Source organism: Salvelinus fontinalis, chromosome 19 (assembly GCF_029448725.1).
Source record: "Salvelinus fontinalis isolate EN_2023a chromosome 19, ASM2944872v1, whole genome shotgun sequence".
Classification (NCBI taxonomy): domain Eukaryota; kingdom Metazoa; phylum Chordata; class Actinopteri; order Salmoniformes; family Salmonidae; genus Salvelinus; species Salvelinus fontinalis.
In genome coordinates this window covers 31,970,563-31,989,295 of record NC_074683.1, presented here as the reverse complement: position 1 = coordinate 31,989,295, position 18,733 = coordinate 31,970,563, and the positions used below count along the sequence as shown (strand labels likewise).

Sequence of the window (18,733 nt, the reverse complement as noted above, 5' to 3'; positions counted from 1 at the left end):
TTCGCAGCAATGTTGCACAATGTGCCAACTTTGACCCCTCTTTTTTTCTCCAATAGCACATTCTGGAATCTGGGTGCCCAGGAACGTGCATTACAGTGTCAAGTTCATATTTTTACACGATAAACTCACCAAATAAAGTCATTTACCTTATGCATGTATACAGACAGCCCATTAATTTGAAATACAATACATATGATTCAAAATTTCACTCAATTTCAGCAAATATAATTTATATTTCCCCTATGCATGTTTTGGGGCGGACCAGTAAATTACCCGGATGCAAAAAGCCATGTGCAGTGCTGTCTCTGAAGTTCGATTGCGCCACACCTCTGGTCGTTCTTCTCAACTCTATAACGTTAATCATTCAGTTTCCTTCAGACGACCAAATCGTGCCACCCTAAAATCTTTCAAACGACAAGTAAGTACTATTATGTCTTTATAAATCTAAACAGCATAATGAACTGTCTCAAACGTCATGCTTTTGCGAGCATCGTTAGTATTTTCAAGCCTCCAGCAAGGACAGTCAAATAAATAGCCATGCTCGTTTGGAATGGTAATTTACATCCTAATGGCCCTGAATATCAGGCACTGGTAATTATAACATCGCTACTTGTCGATGTTTCTCCAGTATTTTCCGTAAGTTTATCTATTTGTTAAGCTTAATTGGTAGCTAGTTAACTAACATTACAGCTTTTGATGGTAGCTAGTTAACAATTAACATTAGCTATGCAATGATATTCACGTTCATTTTGATGTTGTCATGTGCGCTGATTTTAATTCAGTAATGACAGATAGCCCAATTGGTGACGTTAACATTGACTCATGCATATCATGATTTACTATAGCTGCCCCTACAAGATATTTGGTCACCATCGCAACTAGGCCTAATTCCAAAAGATTGCTAAACGCACCATTTTGCTCACTCATAGTTATATACATCTACATACAGGCGTGAAAAATGAACGTAGTCCCAGTCTTGCCAACATTTTTTTTTCTAAATGCCTATCCAAAATCAATTTGGGATATCTAATAAATGGCTACCTGGGGCTGGTATTGGCTGCGATATAAATGTTGTTGTATGTCGAATTATTTGACAAATAATGCCTGTGCGGGACATTTTTACTACAAGTACTTTTTTTATTCATTCAGTACTTCATTCATTGAGTTAAGGCATTTACTGCGCACGCTCCATACGCTGTGGGATTTTGACCTTGTGACGCATGACCTGAGCACACGTGGGGAGAATCAGGAAAAGACCGGTTCGAGACGTTTCAGTAACGATGTAGCAAATCTCAACAAACGCCCCATCACAGAAATAAATCATTTACGATTCCGAATTAACGTCTCAGATAAATTTGTAATCAGATGCACAGCACTGTGCAATAGCGTGCCAGACATGGAATCAGGCTGCTAAAGTACCCTCCTTATGCTACTTGTTCTCAGGACCTTGAGAAATGTGCAATATGTTGACCTCAGCCCTTGATTTGGGTTATATAGACCAATAAATTCTGCCAACATGTAAGCTAATTTATGATAGCCTACTGTGACAGTTTATTCAGATTCCCTCCTTTTGACGTTTTCGTTTTTAGACCATCATATTCTGCTGAGTAAGAAATTTCTTTCTTTCTGCGAGACTTCAAACACACATTTGCTTGTGGTCTTGCTCTGGGTTATGTCCTTGAGATTTTCGGGGGTATTTCGTCATGGGTATGCTGTCATTCATTTATTAATTCTTCCCTTACAACTCTTGCTGTATCATGAAAGGCCAATATGTTGTACTGTATAGCTTGTTTTGTCACCTTCAGACATTGTCATTATGTGACATATGGGCCGGGGGAGGGGGTAGAAGGAGTCTACCTTGGGTATAATCCACAAGGTTCATTTGTTACAGGGCAAACATGGACTCCTGTTTGCTACTTTGAGATTTTACCAACAATTTAAGTGTATATTAAAACAAGATGGCTAACAGCTGAAATATTAAATAAAGTTTTTGGCTGCTCTGTAACTGAATGACTGGTAATGTGCAGTGTGGCCCCTATAATTTTTCTCTATCTCCCCCTCCAGAGATGCTGCGTCTACCCACGGTGATGAGACAGATGAGGCCGGTCTGCAGGGCCCTGGCCCCCCACCTCACCCGGACTTACGCCAAGGACGTCAAGTTTGGAGCCGATGCTCGGGCCATGATGCTGAAGGGAGTGGATCTGCTGGCTGATGCTGTCGCCGTCACCATGGGTCCCAAGGTAGGAGGAGGGAGTTGCTATGACTATACCTTCTGCTATTGCGGTGCCAAATGAATATATACAATTATGTAAGATTTAAATTTCACCCAGGGGTGGGATGTGTGCTATGTATAACCAATTCATTATTGTTTCACTTTTTATTTGGACTTTATTTCCACCCGAAGAACCCTGTGCACCACGGTGTGTCTTGTTCAGGCAGGAACAACTGAACACAAGTGTTTTGAGCTGTATCCTTTGCCGCATTTCTGCAGGGTCGCACAGTAATCATCGAGCAGAGCTGGGGCAGCCCCAAGGTGACCAAGGACGGCGTCACTGTAGCCAAGGCCATCGACCTGAAGTGCAAGTACCAGAACATCGGTGCCAAGCTGGTCCAGGACGTGGCCAACAACACAAACGAGGAAGCAGGAGATGGCACCACTACCGCCACTGTGCTGGCCAGAGCCATTGCCAAGGAGGGCTTTGACACCATTAGTAAAGGCGCTAACCCTGTGGAGATCCGCCGTGGCGTGATGCTGGCTGTGGAGACTGTCATTGCTGAACTGAAGAGGATGTCTAAGCCAGTCACCACACCTGAGGAGATTGCCCAGGTAACCAATTGTGTTAAGAATATGGATTGATCAAATAAGTCAATATTCATATCTATTCAATTGATACAAATAATTATTTAATAGACGGATGCAATATTTATATTCTACTTTATATTAAGACATCCTTTTTGATGTTGAATGTAAAGTTTTCAATGCTCTGTGTTTTGTCTGCTAGGTGGCCACCATCTCTGCTAATGGAGACGTGGAGATCGGCACCATCATCTCCAACGCCATGAAAAAAGTGGGCCGCAAGGGAGTCATCACTGTCAAGGATGGCAAGACCCTGCATGATGAACTTGAGATCATTGAGGGGCTGAAGTTCGACCGCGGATACATCTCCCCTTACTTCATCAACACAGCCAAAGGTAAGGTCTCCTCTCTGCAATGATCCCACCACCAAGCCCAGCTATTTTGGGGCTTTAAGATTGAAAGAAACTCCAGCACACTGGTGATCTTGATGCTCTACAGATTTAATGTATTTTTTTAATCTTGATTCTCCACATTTGGCCATTTTGGAGCTTTAACATAACATCTCTCATCTCTGCCCCTCAGGCCAGAAGTGTGAGTTCCAGGATGCCTATGTGTTGCTGAGTGAGAAGAAGATCTCTACTGTCCAGAGCATCGTCCCTGCCCTGGAATTGGCCAACCAGCACCGCAAACCTCTGGTCATCGTGGCTGAGGATGTGGACGGAGAGGCCCTCAGCACCCTGGTTCTCAACAGGTCAGTTCCCTGTCCCTTTAGCACCCTGTGTCTCAGAGTAGCATTTCTGATCTGGGATCAGTTTGGGCTTTTAGATCATAATTATATGCACAGGAGGACCTGATCCTAGATGAGCAATCCTGCTCAGATGCTTTGTGAATACAGGCCCTTGTCCTCAACAGGTCAGTCAGTGTCCTTTATTTAACCAGTAAACACCCTTGAGGTTAAGGTTTTAAGGACCTTTCCCCTTCACATCAACACTGACTGAGCACCCGGGCCAATGGGACACAACCAGCTCACATGGCTGCACTACTAATATAGAACACTGAGATATATCACCAACATCATTCAGGTCTGGGTATTGATAATTGAAGAGTCAACCTCAAAATAAAGCTGTAGACAATTTTGCTATTCCTGCCCTCTGTGTGTAGATGCTGGGTGATGTCAGTTTGGGTGTGTTAATTTAACTGTTACTTAGGTGCTGGGTAGTGTCTGGTTTGATTTATTATATTAACCTTTACTCTGTTTTTAGGCTGAAGGTGGGACTACAAGTGGTGGCAGTCAAGGCCCCAGGCTTTGGAGACAACAGGAAGGCCCAGCTGCACGACATAGCCGTCGCCACCGGGGGCACTGTAAGAGCACTTTACACTAATCATCACTGTAGGGCCTATACGAACAGCAATCCATTTCTACTGTAAGAACACTTTACACTGTACCCACCCCATACTTATATCAGTCAATCACTACTTGAGAAAAGGAAAAGCAGGATAAGTTACAGTACAGCTTGTTCAGTGCTGTTGTCATTCCCCCTGCACACAGAAACATGTCTTCTCCTATCCCTGTCTGTCAGCATCCCACAGCAGGCAGGAACGCTTGGTCTCAGACACATCTGCACTGGCATGATTCACCAATCAATGAATGTTGCATAATCTTGCTTATCCCATGGTTAACCTCTCTTGGGTACGTGAGACGTTAGCGTTCCACCTCTTCAACAGCCAGTGAACTGCTGGGCGCCAAATTCAAATACAGAAATACTCATTATAAAAATTCAGGAAACAAAACATATTTGACATAGGTTTAAAGATTAACTTCTTGTGAATACAACCACGGTGTCAGATTTAAAAAATGCTTTACGGCGGAAGCATACCTTACGATTATTTGAGAACATAGCCCAGCAGACAAATCATTACAAACAGTAACCAGCCAAGTAGAAGAGTTACACAAGTCAGAAATAGAGATAAAATTAATCCCTTTGATCTTCATATGGTTGCACTCAGCAGACATTCATTTACTCAATAAATGTTCTTTATATCCAAAAACCTCAGTTTTGTTTGCGTGTTTTCTTCAGTAATCCACAGGCTCAAACGCAGTCAAAACAGGCAGACAAAAAAATTCAACTTGTATCCGTAAAGTTCGTAGAAACATGTCAAACGATGTTTATATTCAATCCTCAGGTTGTTTTTAGCCTAAATAATCAATACTATTTCAACCGGACAATAATGTTGTCAATTTAAAAGGTAAACAAGAAAGGCACTCTCTCGGTCTCACACATGAAAAAGCTCTGACACTTTAGGGTCCACTCATTCAGACTGCTCTTACTTCCTAATTTTTCAGAATACAAGCCTGAAACAATTTCTAAAGACTGTTGACATCTAGTGGAAGGCATAGAAACTGCAATTTGAGTCTTAAGTCAATGGATACTGTAATAACATTGAATAGAAAACTACAAAAAAAATACTTCCTGACTGGATTTTTCTCAGGTTTTTTGCCTGCCAAATCAGTTCTGTTATACTCAGAGACACTATTTTAACAGTTTTGGAAACTTTAGAGTGTTTTCTATCCACATCTACCAGTTATATGCATATCATATCTTCTGGGCCCGAGAAGCAGGCAGTTTAATTTGGGCATGCTTTTCATCCAAAATTCTGAATGCTGCCCCCTACCCTAGAGAAGTTAAGGGTTTAACTCAGCACCCAATGGCCCTATTCTAATAATGGTGAAGTGCACCCTCTGTCCCCCTCTTAAAAGATGGAGACCATTTAAAAAATATTTTATCAGGGCCAATGATTACCTGTTCAAATCCTGCCCTTCCTTTACTGACATGCCTCCTCTCTCTTCCTTAGGTGTTTGGTGATGAGGCGGTGGGCATTGCCCTGGAGGACATCCAGGCCCATGACTTTGGCCAGGTGGGTGAGGTGTCAGTGACCAAGGACGACACCATGCTGCTGAAGGGGAAGGGAGACACGGCATCCATCGAGAAGAGGCAGGCTCAGATCGCTGAGCAGCTGGAGAACACCACCAGCGACTACGAGAAGGAGAAGCTCAACGAAAGGCTGGCCAAGCTATCTGACGGAGTGGCTGTGGTCAAGGTCAGAGGAGAAGAGGTCGGGGGTGTATGGAGGGGATTGAAGAGAGGGCGCTTAAGAGGGATAGATGGCAGTATGATTTCATTACATTTGTTAAGTCCTTTTAATGTCCCTGAATATTGTCACATTTTTGGTCCTGGCTATTGATATAAGCCTAGAATATAACGGGCTGGCGATTCAAATCTTTAAAAATAAATGTATACTAAAAATTTACATCAGTCAATCCGCCATCAACACAATGGGAAAATCTAAGGATTTATTATTGAAATAGTTTCCTCCATCACCCATGCTATTTGAGGCCTAGTGGCAAACAATAATGCATGCTGTCTGGGCAGATGAGATGTAGTGTGTGTGTGCTTCTGTAAGTTGTTCGTATGTATAAGTTTGTATATGGAGCAAAAAAAATAAGGTAGGATGAGTTGACATTAGGAGATTCCTAATGTGAGACAGGATTTACATTTGAGTCGCTCCTGTATCCACCATGCATGAAAGAGATAGTCACCCACTGACTGTTCTGTTTCAGGTGGGAGGAACGAGTGATGTGGAGGTGAATGAGAAGAAGGACCGTGTGACTGACGCCCTGAATGCCACCAGGGCCGCTGTGGAGGAGGGCATTGTGCCCGGGGGTGGCTGTGCCCTGCTGCGCTCAATCCCTGCCCTGGATGCTCTCGTGCCCATCAACGCTGACCAGAAGATTGGTAAGTAGAGTTCTTAATCTTTACCCAACATGCCAATCGGTTTTAATCTGGTCACATGGGAGTGGCGGGATATGTTCCATTTTCATTTCAAACTTTTGAACAGAAATATTGTGCTTAACTTGGTATATTGCTTCCTGTCTATAGGAATTGACATCATCAGACGAGCCCTGCGTGTGCCGGCCATGACCATTGCTAAGAACGCTGGTGTGGAGGGCTCTCTAGTGGTAGAGAAGATCCTTCAGGCCGCGGTGGAGATCGGCTACGATGCCATGGAAGGAGAGTACGTCAACATGGTAGAGAAGGGCATCATTGACCCCACCAAGGTATGGATGCTTTAGCGCAGCACTACACTGTCATTTGGCTGTCCTTTACCCAGCATACCAAAAATATAATAAAGACAGGTTCATTTTATAGTGATGGAAAATGTACAGAACTAATGTTGGCAAAGTTATATGAATTTTAATTCGTACAAGATTTATTAGTTGCTGCAATAAGGTTTACTTACATTACTGTGTATGCTTTCGCTAGACTGAAGTTACATAGACAGAAAATGGCTGCTAGTGATATTACAGGTTCTCTGCTGATGAAGTGCTCTTGCTCCCTCTCTTGGTGTATGTCTGTATTACAACAAGGACTGAGTCTGTCTTCCCCTACAGGTGGTGAGGACTGCACTAATGGATGCTGCAGGTGTTGCATCCCTTCTCTCCACTGCTGAGTGTGTGGTCACAGAGCTGCCCAAGGAGGAGAAGGAGGGTGGCATGCCAGGAGGTATGGGAGGTATGGGCGGTATGGGAGGTATGGGCGGTGGCATGTTCTAAGGCCCACCTCAAAGCGCTGTAAAAACTTAATGGCAGCGTGGGGCTAGGGGGCAAATTGTCCCTCCAACCCCCAGACTTGCCCAAACTGACTGGCGGTGAGTTTTGTTGGAGCTGCAAATGGATGAACCACACTACTTCTGCTGATTGTCTCCCCTCCACCCTCTGGAAGAACAGACTAGCCTGTCCTCGCTCAGCCTCTTTCCGTCCCTCTACCCGACCAGCCTGTCCTTGCTCAGCCTCTCTCTGTTCCTCTACCCGACCAGCCTGTCCTCGCTCACCCTCTCCATCCCTCTGACTGAGGCTCTGAGACCCCAGTCTGCCCCGATGACCCCCCCCCCCCCTTTAACTGAGGCTCTGAGACCCCCTCCATTTACCTCACAAACATGGCCGTCATCATCCATCATCAACATGCAGAATATTCACTGTTTATGAAAGATGCTAACCAGTGCGAATAATGCAATGCTGGTATTGATAAATTGTCATTTCTATCAAATGGAAGTAATGAAGCCTGTAACTTCCTGAAGTTAGACGAGGCCGATTTAATAAATGGTTAAACACAGGATAGCTATAGATAGAAGGGGGTTTACTGGAGACAGGAAACTTGGCCAGACATGCCACTGTCAATTTTTGTCGTAACTTTTTGTTAGTTTTAGCTTTGTCCTTTTTTATCAGTTTTGTCCTGTTTCACCCACGTAATGTTGGGAGGAACTGTAACCTTTTCAGTTGAGTTAATAAAAATAAAATAATTGCGGAGCATGAGCATTCCTTTATTTTGCCTGATTTCAATACTCAAATATTCTAGAACTTTGGAACCAAAACATTCATATCAGAATTCTATAGGATGGCTGAATGTCTCTCTAGCAGAGGTTGACTCTAGGTTGGTCGGACTAGTTACAGCAGTTTGGGCCAGTGAAGGTCCAAGCCACAAGTTAATGTGAAACCCATTGATGTCCTCATGACCGGATTTGTACTTACTGCTCATTGATGTTTAGCCTACATTTACTGTGTGTGTTCTATAGGTACTATAAACTACCGTGCATTCAAGAAGTGTTGATGTGTTTTTCCCCCCCAGTTCATTATTTCTTAGCAAATAACCAACCGTGATCATTTGACATGTTTTGTACAATGTAGACATTTAATTTGTTTTTATTTAATAAACCAAATATTCTGAACAAGACCATTGTGCTTTCATGAACAAAAACACTTCATATCTGATCATTTCATAGTACAATGCCAGACATACTGAACTGGGAAACGCAATAGTTAACATCACTCAGATAATCCACCCCAGAATGAAATTGCTGTCAATTTGGTGATCGTCTCAGGGCTTGCCAACCCTGTTCCCGGAGAACTACTGTCCTGTATGTTCACTCCAACCCTGTTCCCGGAGTACTACTGTCCTGTAGGTTCACTCCAACCCTGTTCCCGGAGTACTACTGTCCTGTAGGTTCACTCCAACCCTGTTCCCGGAGTACTACTGTCCTGTAGGTTCACTCCAACCCTGTTCCCGGAGTACTACTGTCCTGTAGGTTCACTCCAACCCTGTTCCCGGAGTACTACTGTCCTGTAGGTTCACTCCAACCCTGTTCCCGGAGTACTACTGTCCTGTAGGTTCACTCCAACCCTGTTCCCGGAGTACTACTGTCCTGTAGGTTCACTCCAACCCTGTTCCCGGAGTACTACTGTCCTGTAGGTTCACTCCAACCCTGTTCCCTGAGTACTACTGTCCTGTAGGTTCACTCCAACCCTGTTCCCTGAGTACTACTGTCCTGTAGGTTCACTCCAACCCTGTTCCCTGAGTACTACTGTCCTGTAGGTTCACTCCAACCCTGTTCCCTGAGTACTACTGTCCTGTAGGTTCACTCCAACCCTGTTCCCTGAGTACTACTGTCCTGTAGGTTCACTCCAACCCTGTTCCCTGAGTACTACTGTCCTGTAGGTTCACTCCAACCCTGTTCCCTGAGTACTACTGTCCTGTAGGTTCACTCCAACCCTGTTCCCGGAGTACTACTGTCCTGTAGGTTCACTCCAACCCTGTTCCCGGAGTACTACTGTCCTGTAGGTTCACTCCAACCCTGTTCCCGGAGTACTACTGTCCTGTAGGTTCACTCCAACCCTGTTCCCGGAGAACTACTGTCCTGTAGGTTCACTCCAACCCTGTTCCCGGAGTACTACTGTCCTGTAGGTTCACTCCAACCCTGTTCCCGGAGTACTACTGTCCTGTAGGTTCACTCCAACCCTGTTCCCGGAGTACTACTGTCCTGTAGGTTCACTCCAACCCTGTTCCCTACTGTTCTGTAGGTTCACTCCAACCCTGTTCCCTACTGTCCTGTAGGTTCACTCCAACCCTGTTCCCTACTGTCCTGTAGGTTCACTCCAACCCTGTTCCCTACTGTCCTGTAGGTTCACTCCAACCCTGTTCCCTACTGTCCTGTAGGTTCACTCCAACCCTGTTTCCTCCAACCCTGTTCCCTACTGTCCTGTAGGTTCACTCCAACCCTGTTCCCTACTGTCCTGTAGGTTCACTCCAACCCTGTTCCCTACTGTCCTGTAGGTTCACTCCAACCCTGTTCCCTACTGTCCTGTAGGTTCACTCCAACCCTGTTCCCTACTGTCCTGTAGGTTCACTCCAACCCTGTTCCCGGAGTACTACTGTCCTGTAGGTTCACTCCAACCCACCTGATTGTAAGAATTAGCTAGTTGGTAACCTGAATCAGGTCAGTTAGAATTGTGTTTGGAGTGAAAATCTACAGGGTAGCTCTCTGGAACAAGGTTGGAGAGCCTGAGTCTACATTCTATGAGCTCTCTTGGTTAAATATGTAGTATTAGTATCTTAGCTCATGTCTCTGGCAAGGCAACCTGTAGGTATGGTATTTTGTTACAGCATTTGTCCTTGGAACAATTGTTTCCTCTTGTGCATGTGGTCCTGTATATGTCCAGCAGGAGTCATAACTAACTCCCATAACTTATTGTCAGTTCTATTCTTACCTCTCACATGATTCCCTCTTTTGTCCATGGTCAACCAACCAGACGTTGACAACTCCAAACCTGAGGAAGGCACATAGTGCCGAAACAGACTTCCCCATTAAATGTTCTGGAGTATATATTAACTGTGCAACTTGAACTCCACACACAAAAAACACTTTTTTAATATAAAAATAGTTTATACATCTTCGCTCATTGAAACACCTCGATTTGCACTAGAAAACCCAATCCCCAAAACCTAACAATTATAGTTCAGTGCACTCATCTCGTCTTAAAACAATATGTACACGTGTTCTTATCTAAATAAATATCTTTATAGGAGGAGAATGCGTAAGGTTACAAAATATAAATATGATTCCACTAGGATCAGGTCAAAGGTCACTGGGTGTACATAAGTGACATCTTTAAAAGGTTCTATGGTAAGATACCTCACTGTGACAGTATTCTGACTGGCAGACAAGCAACCAACATGTTAACTTATTCCCTTTATAGTGCACTACTTTTGGTCAAACGTAGTGCATATAGTAAACTACTTTTGACCAGAGCCCTACGGGTATATTGTACAGGACATAGGGTGCCATTTGACACAGACAGTTTGGATGACCCTGTACCCTGCCTAGCCAGTCTGGGCCCTTTTAAACAGTGGATATCTCTAGGGGAAAAGTAGCTGCATTTAGAAAACTAAAACACATATTGCACACTTTAAAAAAAAGCACAAGTGCCATAACTGAACAACATGCCTCCCATGGTCATTAGATAACAAGGTGCTATATGGGGTGTAGCAGAAATGTCCCCGGTAACATTGTTGCAACACAGCACCTCTTGAACAGGTATGTGTAGGTAGGCACAGCAGTGTGTATACATCTGCTCGGCAGTGTTGCGACATTCCTTTAGGAAACTTCGATCTTCAAGTGCTCACACTTCATTCAAAAATGTACAAGCCGATCCTTTGAAACCCCAGCCTCCATCTTATCCACATGACAACATAGCATTAGGGTACTTAAGCAATAAAGCCAGAGGAGGTGTGGTATATGGCCAATATGCCACGTTTAAAGGCTGTTCTTATGGACGACGCAACGCGGAGTGCCTGGATACAGCCCTTAGCTGTGAAATATTGGCCATATTCCACAGACACCAGAGGTGCCTAAATGCAATTATAAACTGGTTACCAGGGTAACTAGAGCAGTAAAAAATACAATGTTTTTGTCATACCACTGCCAGAACAGCATACAGGGCTCGAACCACCCAGTTTATAATGTATGTTAGGTTTGTTACAATAACGTAATATCTTGGATGGGCCTTCACAAACTTTTGGCCTGATCAGGACATAAGAACCCCAGTCCCTTTCCCCTGATCTCGCTACCATAGTATCTTACACACAGCCTTTCACTATAAACTGACTTTATTTAGGCCTTAGTAGAAGAGTTTTTATATCTCCACAAGAGGGCGATTATGAGCCCTGTGCTCACCGCATGGGGACAGCACTAAGCTCTGAGGTATGGCCAAAGGTGCTGATGGTTTCTTTGGTGTGAGGGGGCACCTGTAGGGGTCTATGGTGGTATAGGGGGAAGGAAGAGTGATGTAAGTCTGGGGAGAGGGGTATTTTTGGGGGGTAAGGAGGGGGACAGAATCCAGCCACAAGCAGTTAATGGGTATAAAATCATTGGTTGTTTTCTGATAAGGCACTGCAGTGTTCAGGCATTTAACCTCTTCCCCCCTCCCTTCACTCCTTCTCTTTCTCCCTGCCATGGCTGACTATGTATGTGTGTGCGCGCGCAGAGAGAGGATGACCCGTTGGGGCACGCTACGTGTGGTGCACCTCATGAAACATGAGCTCTCTGGGGATCATGGTCTGTGCTCCGTAAAGTTTCCCGGCCCGCCTCTCAAACGCCGACACGTTCTGCTTCACCACTTCGTCAAAGAAAACCGTGGCCAGCTGGGAATGCAGCAGGGAGCGGAACTCAAAGGAGATCTGGAGAGAGGAGACGGAGAGTGGTTGAGAAAGTGATCTAGACATATGATCCTGTATACATGCATGTGTGCGAGAGAAGAAAAAAAACAGTGAGAGAAGAAAACAGTGCCAAAGATAGTAGACATGCATAGCTAGCTCTTAAGCAGACGCATAGATGGTCACACATAAAATACACTAACCCAGACACCCACAGTGCAGTGTGTTGAGGTACTTACAGAGAAGTCAACCGTGCAGGTGCGAGGGTAGCCAGGGAGGCCAGGGCTGAAGCGCCACACCGTCTCCAGGTGGTTGAAGAGCTTACCGTCTGAACAGGCTGCCTGGGGGTCAACACAGCCACGGTCAGACTGCTGATATTACCACAGTGGCTGCATTCCAGGTCGTCTTTATTAAAAAGGCCCACTACGAATCTCATAAGATTGCTATATAATATTTATGTAGTTCCTGAGATGCTAAACACTTCTCCAGACAGTGACATCTGATCTATTCAACGCAACTGCAATTAAGATAAACAGGAACACACCCGGTGTCCATCTACGTCACAGCTGCTTATCTTATATCTAGTCAAGTACCCTCACTGCATGTACAGTAGTGGTGGGAGATACCAGCCGCTACTGCAGTGCTTTACCTTGACCAGGTGGGGGCGCACTGTGGTGACCAGCGAGGTGTAGTTTTCCACTACCGGGGGGAAGCCAACTGTCAGCTTGGCCTTACAGAACCCTGAGCGCCGGAACACTACGTCAGACTTCTTACACCAGGGAACAAAGTGAAGGTAGTTCTCCACCCCAGCTACCACTTCATACATCTCCAACATAGAGTACCTGAGAGAGAGAGAGGAGGCCTGGGTCAACATCTCTTACAGAGGGAGGAAAGAGTCCCATATAACCCAATAGTCCTCCAAACTCTGACCTTAAATTCTATTTGTAATGTAGGTGAAGATCATCAACGGAAGAAGACTGTTACTTAACAGGGACGATTGACATTCTCTGCCCCCATGTCTCAACTTGCCCGGGGAATAACTCAGTCAGACTATTGCAATTTCCCAGCCAATCATTACATAACAGCCTGGCAAATAGCCCAGGACACAGAATGGGTTGTTTTTAATATAGCCCAGGACACAGAATGGGTTGTTTTTAATATAGCCCAGGGCACAGAATGGGTTGTTTTTAATATAGCCCAGGACACAGAATGGGTTGTTTTTAATATAGCCCAGGACACAGAATAGGTTGTTTTTAATATAGCCCAGGACACAGAATAGGTTGCTTTTAATAGTGTAAAATTGAGTGATTATGACCTTCACTGGATATATGAGAGTCATTGGCGGGAGCAGGACAGACAATACATAGAGAAACCAGAGTATCTATATTCATTTCTAGGGGGCAGACTTGGGTTTACATATTATTTGAAATCATTTCAAATAGGCTACTTTGTCTGTGCTCCACTGAACTGTTGCAATGGAACTAATAGAAAACTCCCAAACCATGACCACCTGGCAAACCATGACCACCTGGCAAACCATGACCACCTGGCAAACCATGACCACCTGGCAAACCATGACCACCTGGCAAACCATGACCACCTGGCACTCCAGGCAGGCTAAAGCAGACATTCAAATTATTTGAAAGATTTCAAACAGTATTTGAACACAGACAAAGGCAGGTCTGATTTCAGGGAGGGACAGTGACTGACCCCATGACACGTCTCTCAGAGTACTCCTTCCTCTTGTTGAAGGTGTCAGCCAGGTTGAAGAAGGAGCGGGTGGGGGCCACAATGACTCTGGACCTGGGCATGGCCCCCAGGAGGGGTGGCACCCTCATCATCAGGATCCCACATGAGGAGAGATATCTGTTCCAAAACAAGGAGAGGTGAGTCAGAAAACAACATAAGGGCCTCTATCATTTGCCAGTTTTCCACACACACCTCAGCGTCAAATTCACAATCATTTCTAAGTATCTAATTCCTATGTACGGATTGGCTGCCTGACCGAAATCTCTGGACACCGCTTCCCGATAGTTGAACAACCAAACCTTCGGTGTATGTACGGGACTCGAAACTTTACGCTCGGCTGCTGCAGCAGGGTGCGCTTTTAATAAAATTAGATCAAAGCTAACTATGTCAAGATCAATGTAAGTGGCCAATGGTTCATCAGAGCCTCAGGTCTTCGAGCTCATGTTCTCACACTGCAGACGTTTACAAAACAACCATGTGAAGGGGCCAATACATCCACAGGGCAAAAAACAGTTCAAAGGAACAGGACATTTTCTGGTGAAAACAGGTAGTGTTGGTTTCTAAGATCAACTGCTTTGAATCCCTTTTCCACAAGTTACCAGTAACCAGAAATAAGCAAAGTCAAGCACAACATGCTTTGGCTATACTTGCAGAATTTTGCTCTGTAAAACAAACTAACAATACAGTGAAAGGTCTGGGCATATAATTAAAACACTAAAAATCATAAATCAACTCAGTAGGTTTGGCACTATACTATCATTTGTGCATGGCTAAAGAACCCTATAGCTTGGGTCTCCAAATTTCATCCCAAGTTATAAGGCCAGCATTTCATAAACGTCACTGTGGAAAAGGTGATGTTGATATGCTTCAGTTTGCTGCCATATGACTGGTTTCACATTTGTTTTCAGCAACAAAAAGGTAAAACAGATCTAAAACGATTGTCATTTCTATTTACAAACACCAAGTTGTAAATGACAGTACATGGAGAACGGGGTTATTTCTATCTGAAGAAATTAAGTAGAGGTTGTTCCACTTGGAACCGACAGGTTGCTCCACCTCATTCATCACACGTAAAAGATGGTGGAATTAAGTCATGGTCAGAATACAGCGTATCTGTAGACACACCTTCATCTCTTTGATCTCCACCCCCACCGAATAGCAGGTGTATAGTATGCTATTCTCATGCTTAAGTTCAAGGTCAGTATAGGCATAGAGAGAACAGTGCATAACAAAGGGAATTACGCTCCATTTACACCTGCTTAACTAGGGTTGATCTTCTCTATGTGACTAGCCTAATGAAAGGCTTGTCAGCTACAGAGGCTTGAAGCTGAAAAAGACACAGGGTCCTCCAGGTGTCACATTTTTAGTTCAGATCCAGTTCAGTAAGCAGTAAAGTGAACATACTGAATTCTGCACGGTGAGCACACCTGCTGCTGGCCCAGTGACAACTATTTCAGCGTAAAAATATTTAAAAAACACTTGCAAAGAGTGAGTCAGAAAATACCTTTGCCCAGAGGGAATCTCTGACTCAGAGGACAACCTCTCAACACACACCTAGGACTATTCAAACAGTGGTTTAATTCCAATGAAAGACAATATGCACACCAGTACACACAAGAAGCAGACAACTGACTCAAATTAAATGCTGTAAATCCCAAATAACTGAATAGTAGGAGCCGGTAGGATTATGGTGAAAGCCCGTGAGTTCCTTTCAACGCTATGGCAGCGGTGAAAGAGAGAGAGCGAGAGACGTCAGTGGAGAACATGCTTGTGGTGGCAACTGTGTCCCTGACAAACAGATGATGGCCATCTGCCGCTGCACCTGGCTGGTGATTGCCACACGGGGACACAACGTCCCTGGAGGTCAGCATTGGGGAGAATGACTGATTGGACTACAGTAGTTATTATCACCACCAGCTTTGGTATTGTCACTTTGCAGCGTGATGTTATTTTGTGTAGCACTGCATGATGTGAGGAATTCCAAAATTGTGAGTTCAATGAACTTCAATCGGTTTAGGTTTTCAAGACACTAATAGTCAGATTAAGAGCACCTACTGCGCAGATGTAATGTGTTTTTGAATGGGAACTCCTAAGATTCAGTGCAATTGTAAACTTCCTAAAACATCCTCCTGGCATAGTGAGGAGTGCAACTAGGAGTTTGGTTTCATCACCCTAGGCAGTGCCTAATTCCTCGATCACACCGACAGGGTCATTGCATTTTGGGTTCACCAGAACGCCATTAATTTCTGATGGAACGCGGCATTTGACTTTCAGCATTGCGTTGCAGAGCGTTCTGTGGATTTCTGTGGATTTATCAAACGCATGCTTCAAACTATATGCGTAGACGGTTTGACAGAAATGATAACAGAAAGTAAATGTTCAACTTTTGTTGCACACATATCCATATGATGCCGTGTACCATTTTACAAAAGGACACTGTCCGTGTTATCGATGCGTTAAGCCCCAGATAATGTCCAGAAACAGATTGCGTAACACAGGTAGCTGGATACATGGAAGTTTTCCAGACTTCTCTAATAACTTCAGCCACTTAGCTAACTGGATGAATGCCTTTGACATGTTAACCATTTCAGCCAGAGGCAGAGACAGCCAGGCACTGACTGATACTAGGAGGTAGTAGACAGTCTAGCCAACTAGCATTCTAAATGTAAACATGCCATAGATAAAATAACAATTTGTACAAACTGTAGCAAACCTCAACTAACGTTACATACCAATGCTTTCAAGAACACCTTCGATTTTTTTAAATTTAACTAGGCAAGTCAGTTAAGAACAAACTCTTATTTACAATGACGGCCTAGGAACAGTGGTTGAACTGCCTTGTTCAGGGGCAGAACGACAGAGTTTCACCCTGTCAGATCGGGGATTCGATCTAGTAACCTTTCGGGTACTGGCCCAACGCTCTGACCACTAGGTTACCTGGCGGTGTTCAGTTCGTGAACCAGATGAGAAATCGTCCTCCAACGATTAAAAATAAATAGTGTGTGATTATAGATGTATTCTCATAACTCGCAACCCACCCACTGTGTCCCGAGTACCCCTGCCATAGCTCACGTTTAGCAATCAGGCAGCAGCCCTAATTAGTTGTCAAACAGTTAGCTAAAATGACATGTTTGGCTAGTTATACGAATCTGTTAAATAACTTAAGCTAGCTAAAGTTGTCTGCTAAAGTTCATTTATGAGACAGAAAAGCAGATTGACCGGCTTGACACAAAGCAGCTGAGGCAAACTAAGCTAACAACCTGCTAGCGAACTTTAGCTTCATCGCGAAAAATGCGAACTGTAGGTGGGCTAATGCTAGTAGTAAATTGACCATTTTCAGGATTTACAATTGTACATAAAACATGAACAGCAGTTACCTTACGCCAATCCGTTTAGGTGTTTCTCGGCTGGCTGTGACGGGTAACTTTTTTATACATTCTAGTACCGCTCTCCTTAGTCCCGGCATACCTCTCGCCATCTTCACTGCGATGATCTCTTTTCTGTTCATCTCAGCCGCTAACTACTTCTCCCGCAGCAATGCTTATTCCTTCGTGGACGCGCCTTCTCTAACTAGCGCAATGATTGGGGAATAGTTATCTTTTAAGAGTTTTCATTGGTCACTGTATACATCCGTCACCCTAAAACTGTTGACCTGTGTTTTTTTTGCAATGTGCTGTGAATGCGTGTGCAAAAAATGTCACGAGATGTGGGATTGAGTTGCCTTGACTTGATCGACCTACAGTGCATACACAGTTGGCTCTGAAAGGTTAGTGCTAAATTTGTTGAAAGGACACAATGTAAGCAGGGTTTTCTCGCGATTCAATTCAAAGGGCTTTATTGGCATGGAAAACATATGTTTACATTGCCTAAGCAAGTGAAATAGATAATAAACAGAAGTGAAATAAACAATCCAAATAAACAGTAAACGTTACACTCACAAACGTTCCAAAGGAATATAAACATTTAATATGTCATATTATGGCTATATACATTGTTGTAACGATGTGCAAATAGTTAAGTTACAAAAGGGAAAATAAATAAACATAAATACGGGTTGTATTTACAATGGTGTTTGTTCTTCACTGGTTGCCCTTTTCTTGTCGCAACAGGTCACAAATATGGCTGCTGTGATGGCACACTGTGGTATTTCACCCAAAATTGGGTTTGTTTTCGAATTCTTTGTGGGTCTGTGTAATCTGAGGGAAATATGTGTCTCTAATATGGTCATACATTTGGCAGGAGGTTAGGAAGTGCAGCTTAGTTTCCATCTCATTTTGTAGGCAGTGTGCACATAGCCTGTCTTCTCTTGAGAGCCAGGTCTGCCTATGGGAGCCTCTCTCAATAGGCTATGCTCACTGAATCTGTACATAGTCAAAGCTTTATATAATTTTGGTTCAGTTAAGTGTGTACTCTGTTTATTGACAAATAGTGTGTCAAAACCGTCACTGTATATTTTCATCCCCTGCCGATAGTTCTTCCCCATAGCATGGTTCTTGTAATGCTTCTGACTGAGTAATGTGATATGGAGACAGATTATGCTTTTACGAGTGAACTGCATATCTGGCCAAGCATATTGTAATAACATTGACTGTATTAATAATATAATTATAAAATGGTAATTTAGAATTAAAGCTAGTTTCTA

At 43.9% G+C, this 18,733-nt stretch overlaps 2 protein-coding genes and 1 non-coding gene across 3 annotated transcripts; 2 read left to right on the top strand and 1 right to left on the bottom strand.

The window, feature by feature from the left end:
- Positions 1-283: 283 nt before the first annotated feature.
- On the top strand, positions 284-8,586 carry LOC129816620 (60 kDa heat shock protein, mitochondrial-like). Its single transcript, XM_055871331.1, has 10 exons — positions 284-418; positions 2,065-2,240; positions 2,492-2,827; positions 3,003-3,192; positions 3,380-3,548; positions 4,060-4,159; positions 5,651-5,896; positions 6,417-6,591; positions 6,736-6,914; positions 7,248-8,586. Exons 2-10 carry the CDS (start codon positions 2,067-2,069, stop codon positions 7,407-7,409), a joined length of 1,731 nt encoding a protein of 576 aa, XP_055727306.1. The 5' UTR covers positions 284-418; positions 2,065-2,066; the 3' UTR covers positions 7,410-8,586.
- On the top strand, positions 4,288-4,414 carry LOC129817069 (small nucleolar RNA SNORA63). Its single transcript, XR_008753656.1, has one exon. It is a non-coding gene; the product is annotated as a small nucleolar RNA SNORA63 (small nucleolar RNA).
- Positions 8,587-10,540: 1,954 nt separating the features above from the next.
- LOC129816622 (coenzyme Q-binding protein COQ10 homolog B, mitochondrial-like) lies at positions 10,541-17,648 on the bottom strand. The gene is made up of 5 exons (XM_055871334.1): positions 17,469-17,648; positions 14,053-14,208; positions 12,992-13,184; positions 12,582-12,683; positions 10,541-12,366 (listed from the first exon to the last, which is right to left on the bottom strand). Exons 1-5 carry the CDS (start codon positions 17,597-17,599, stop codon positions 12,199-12,201), a joined length of 750 nt encoding a protein of 249 aa, XP_055727309.1. The 5' UTR covers positions 17,600-17,648; the 3' UTR covers positions 10,541-12,198.
- Between the last annotated feature and the right edge of the window lie 1,085 nt (positions 17,649-18,733).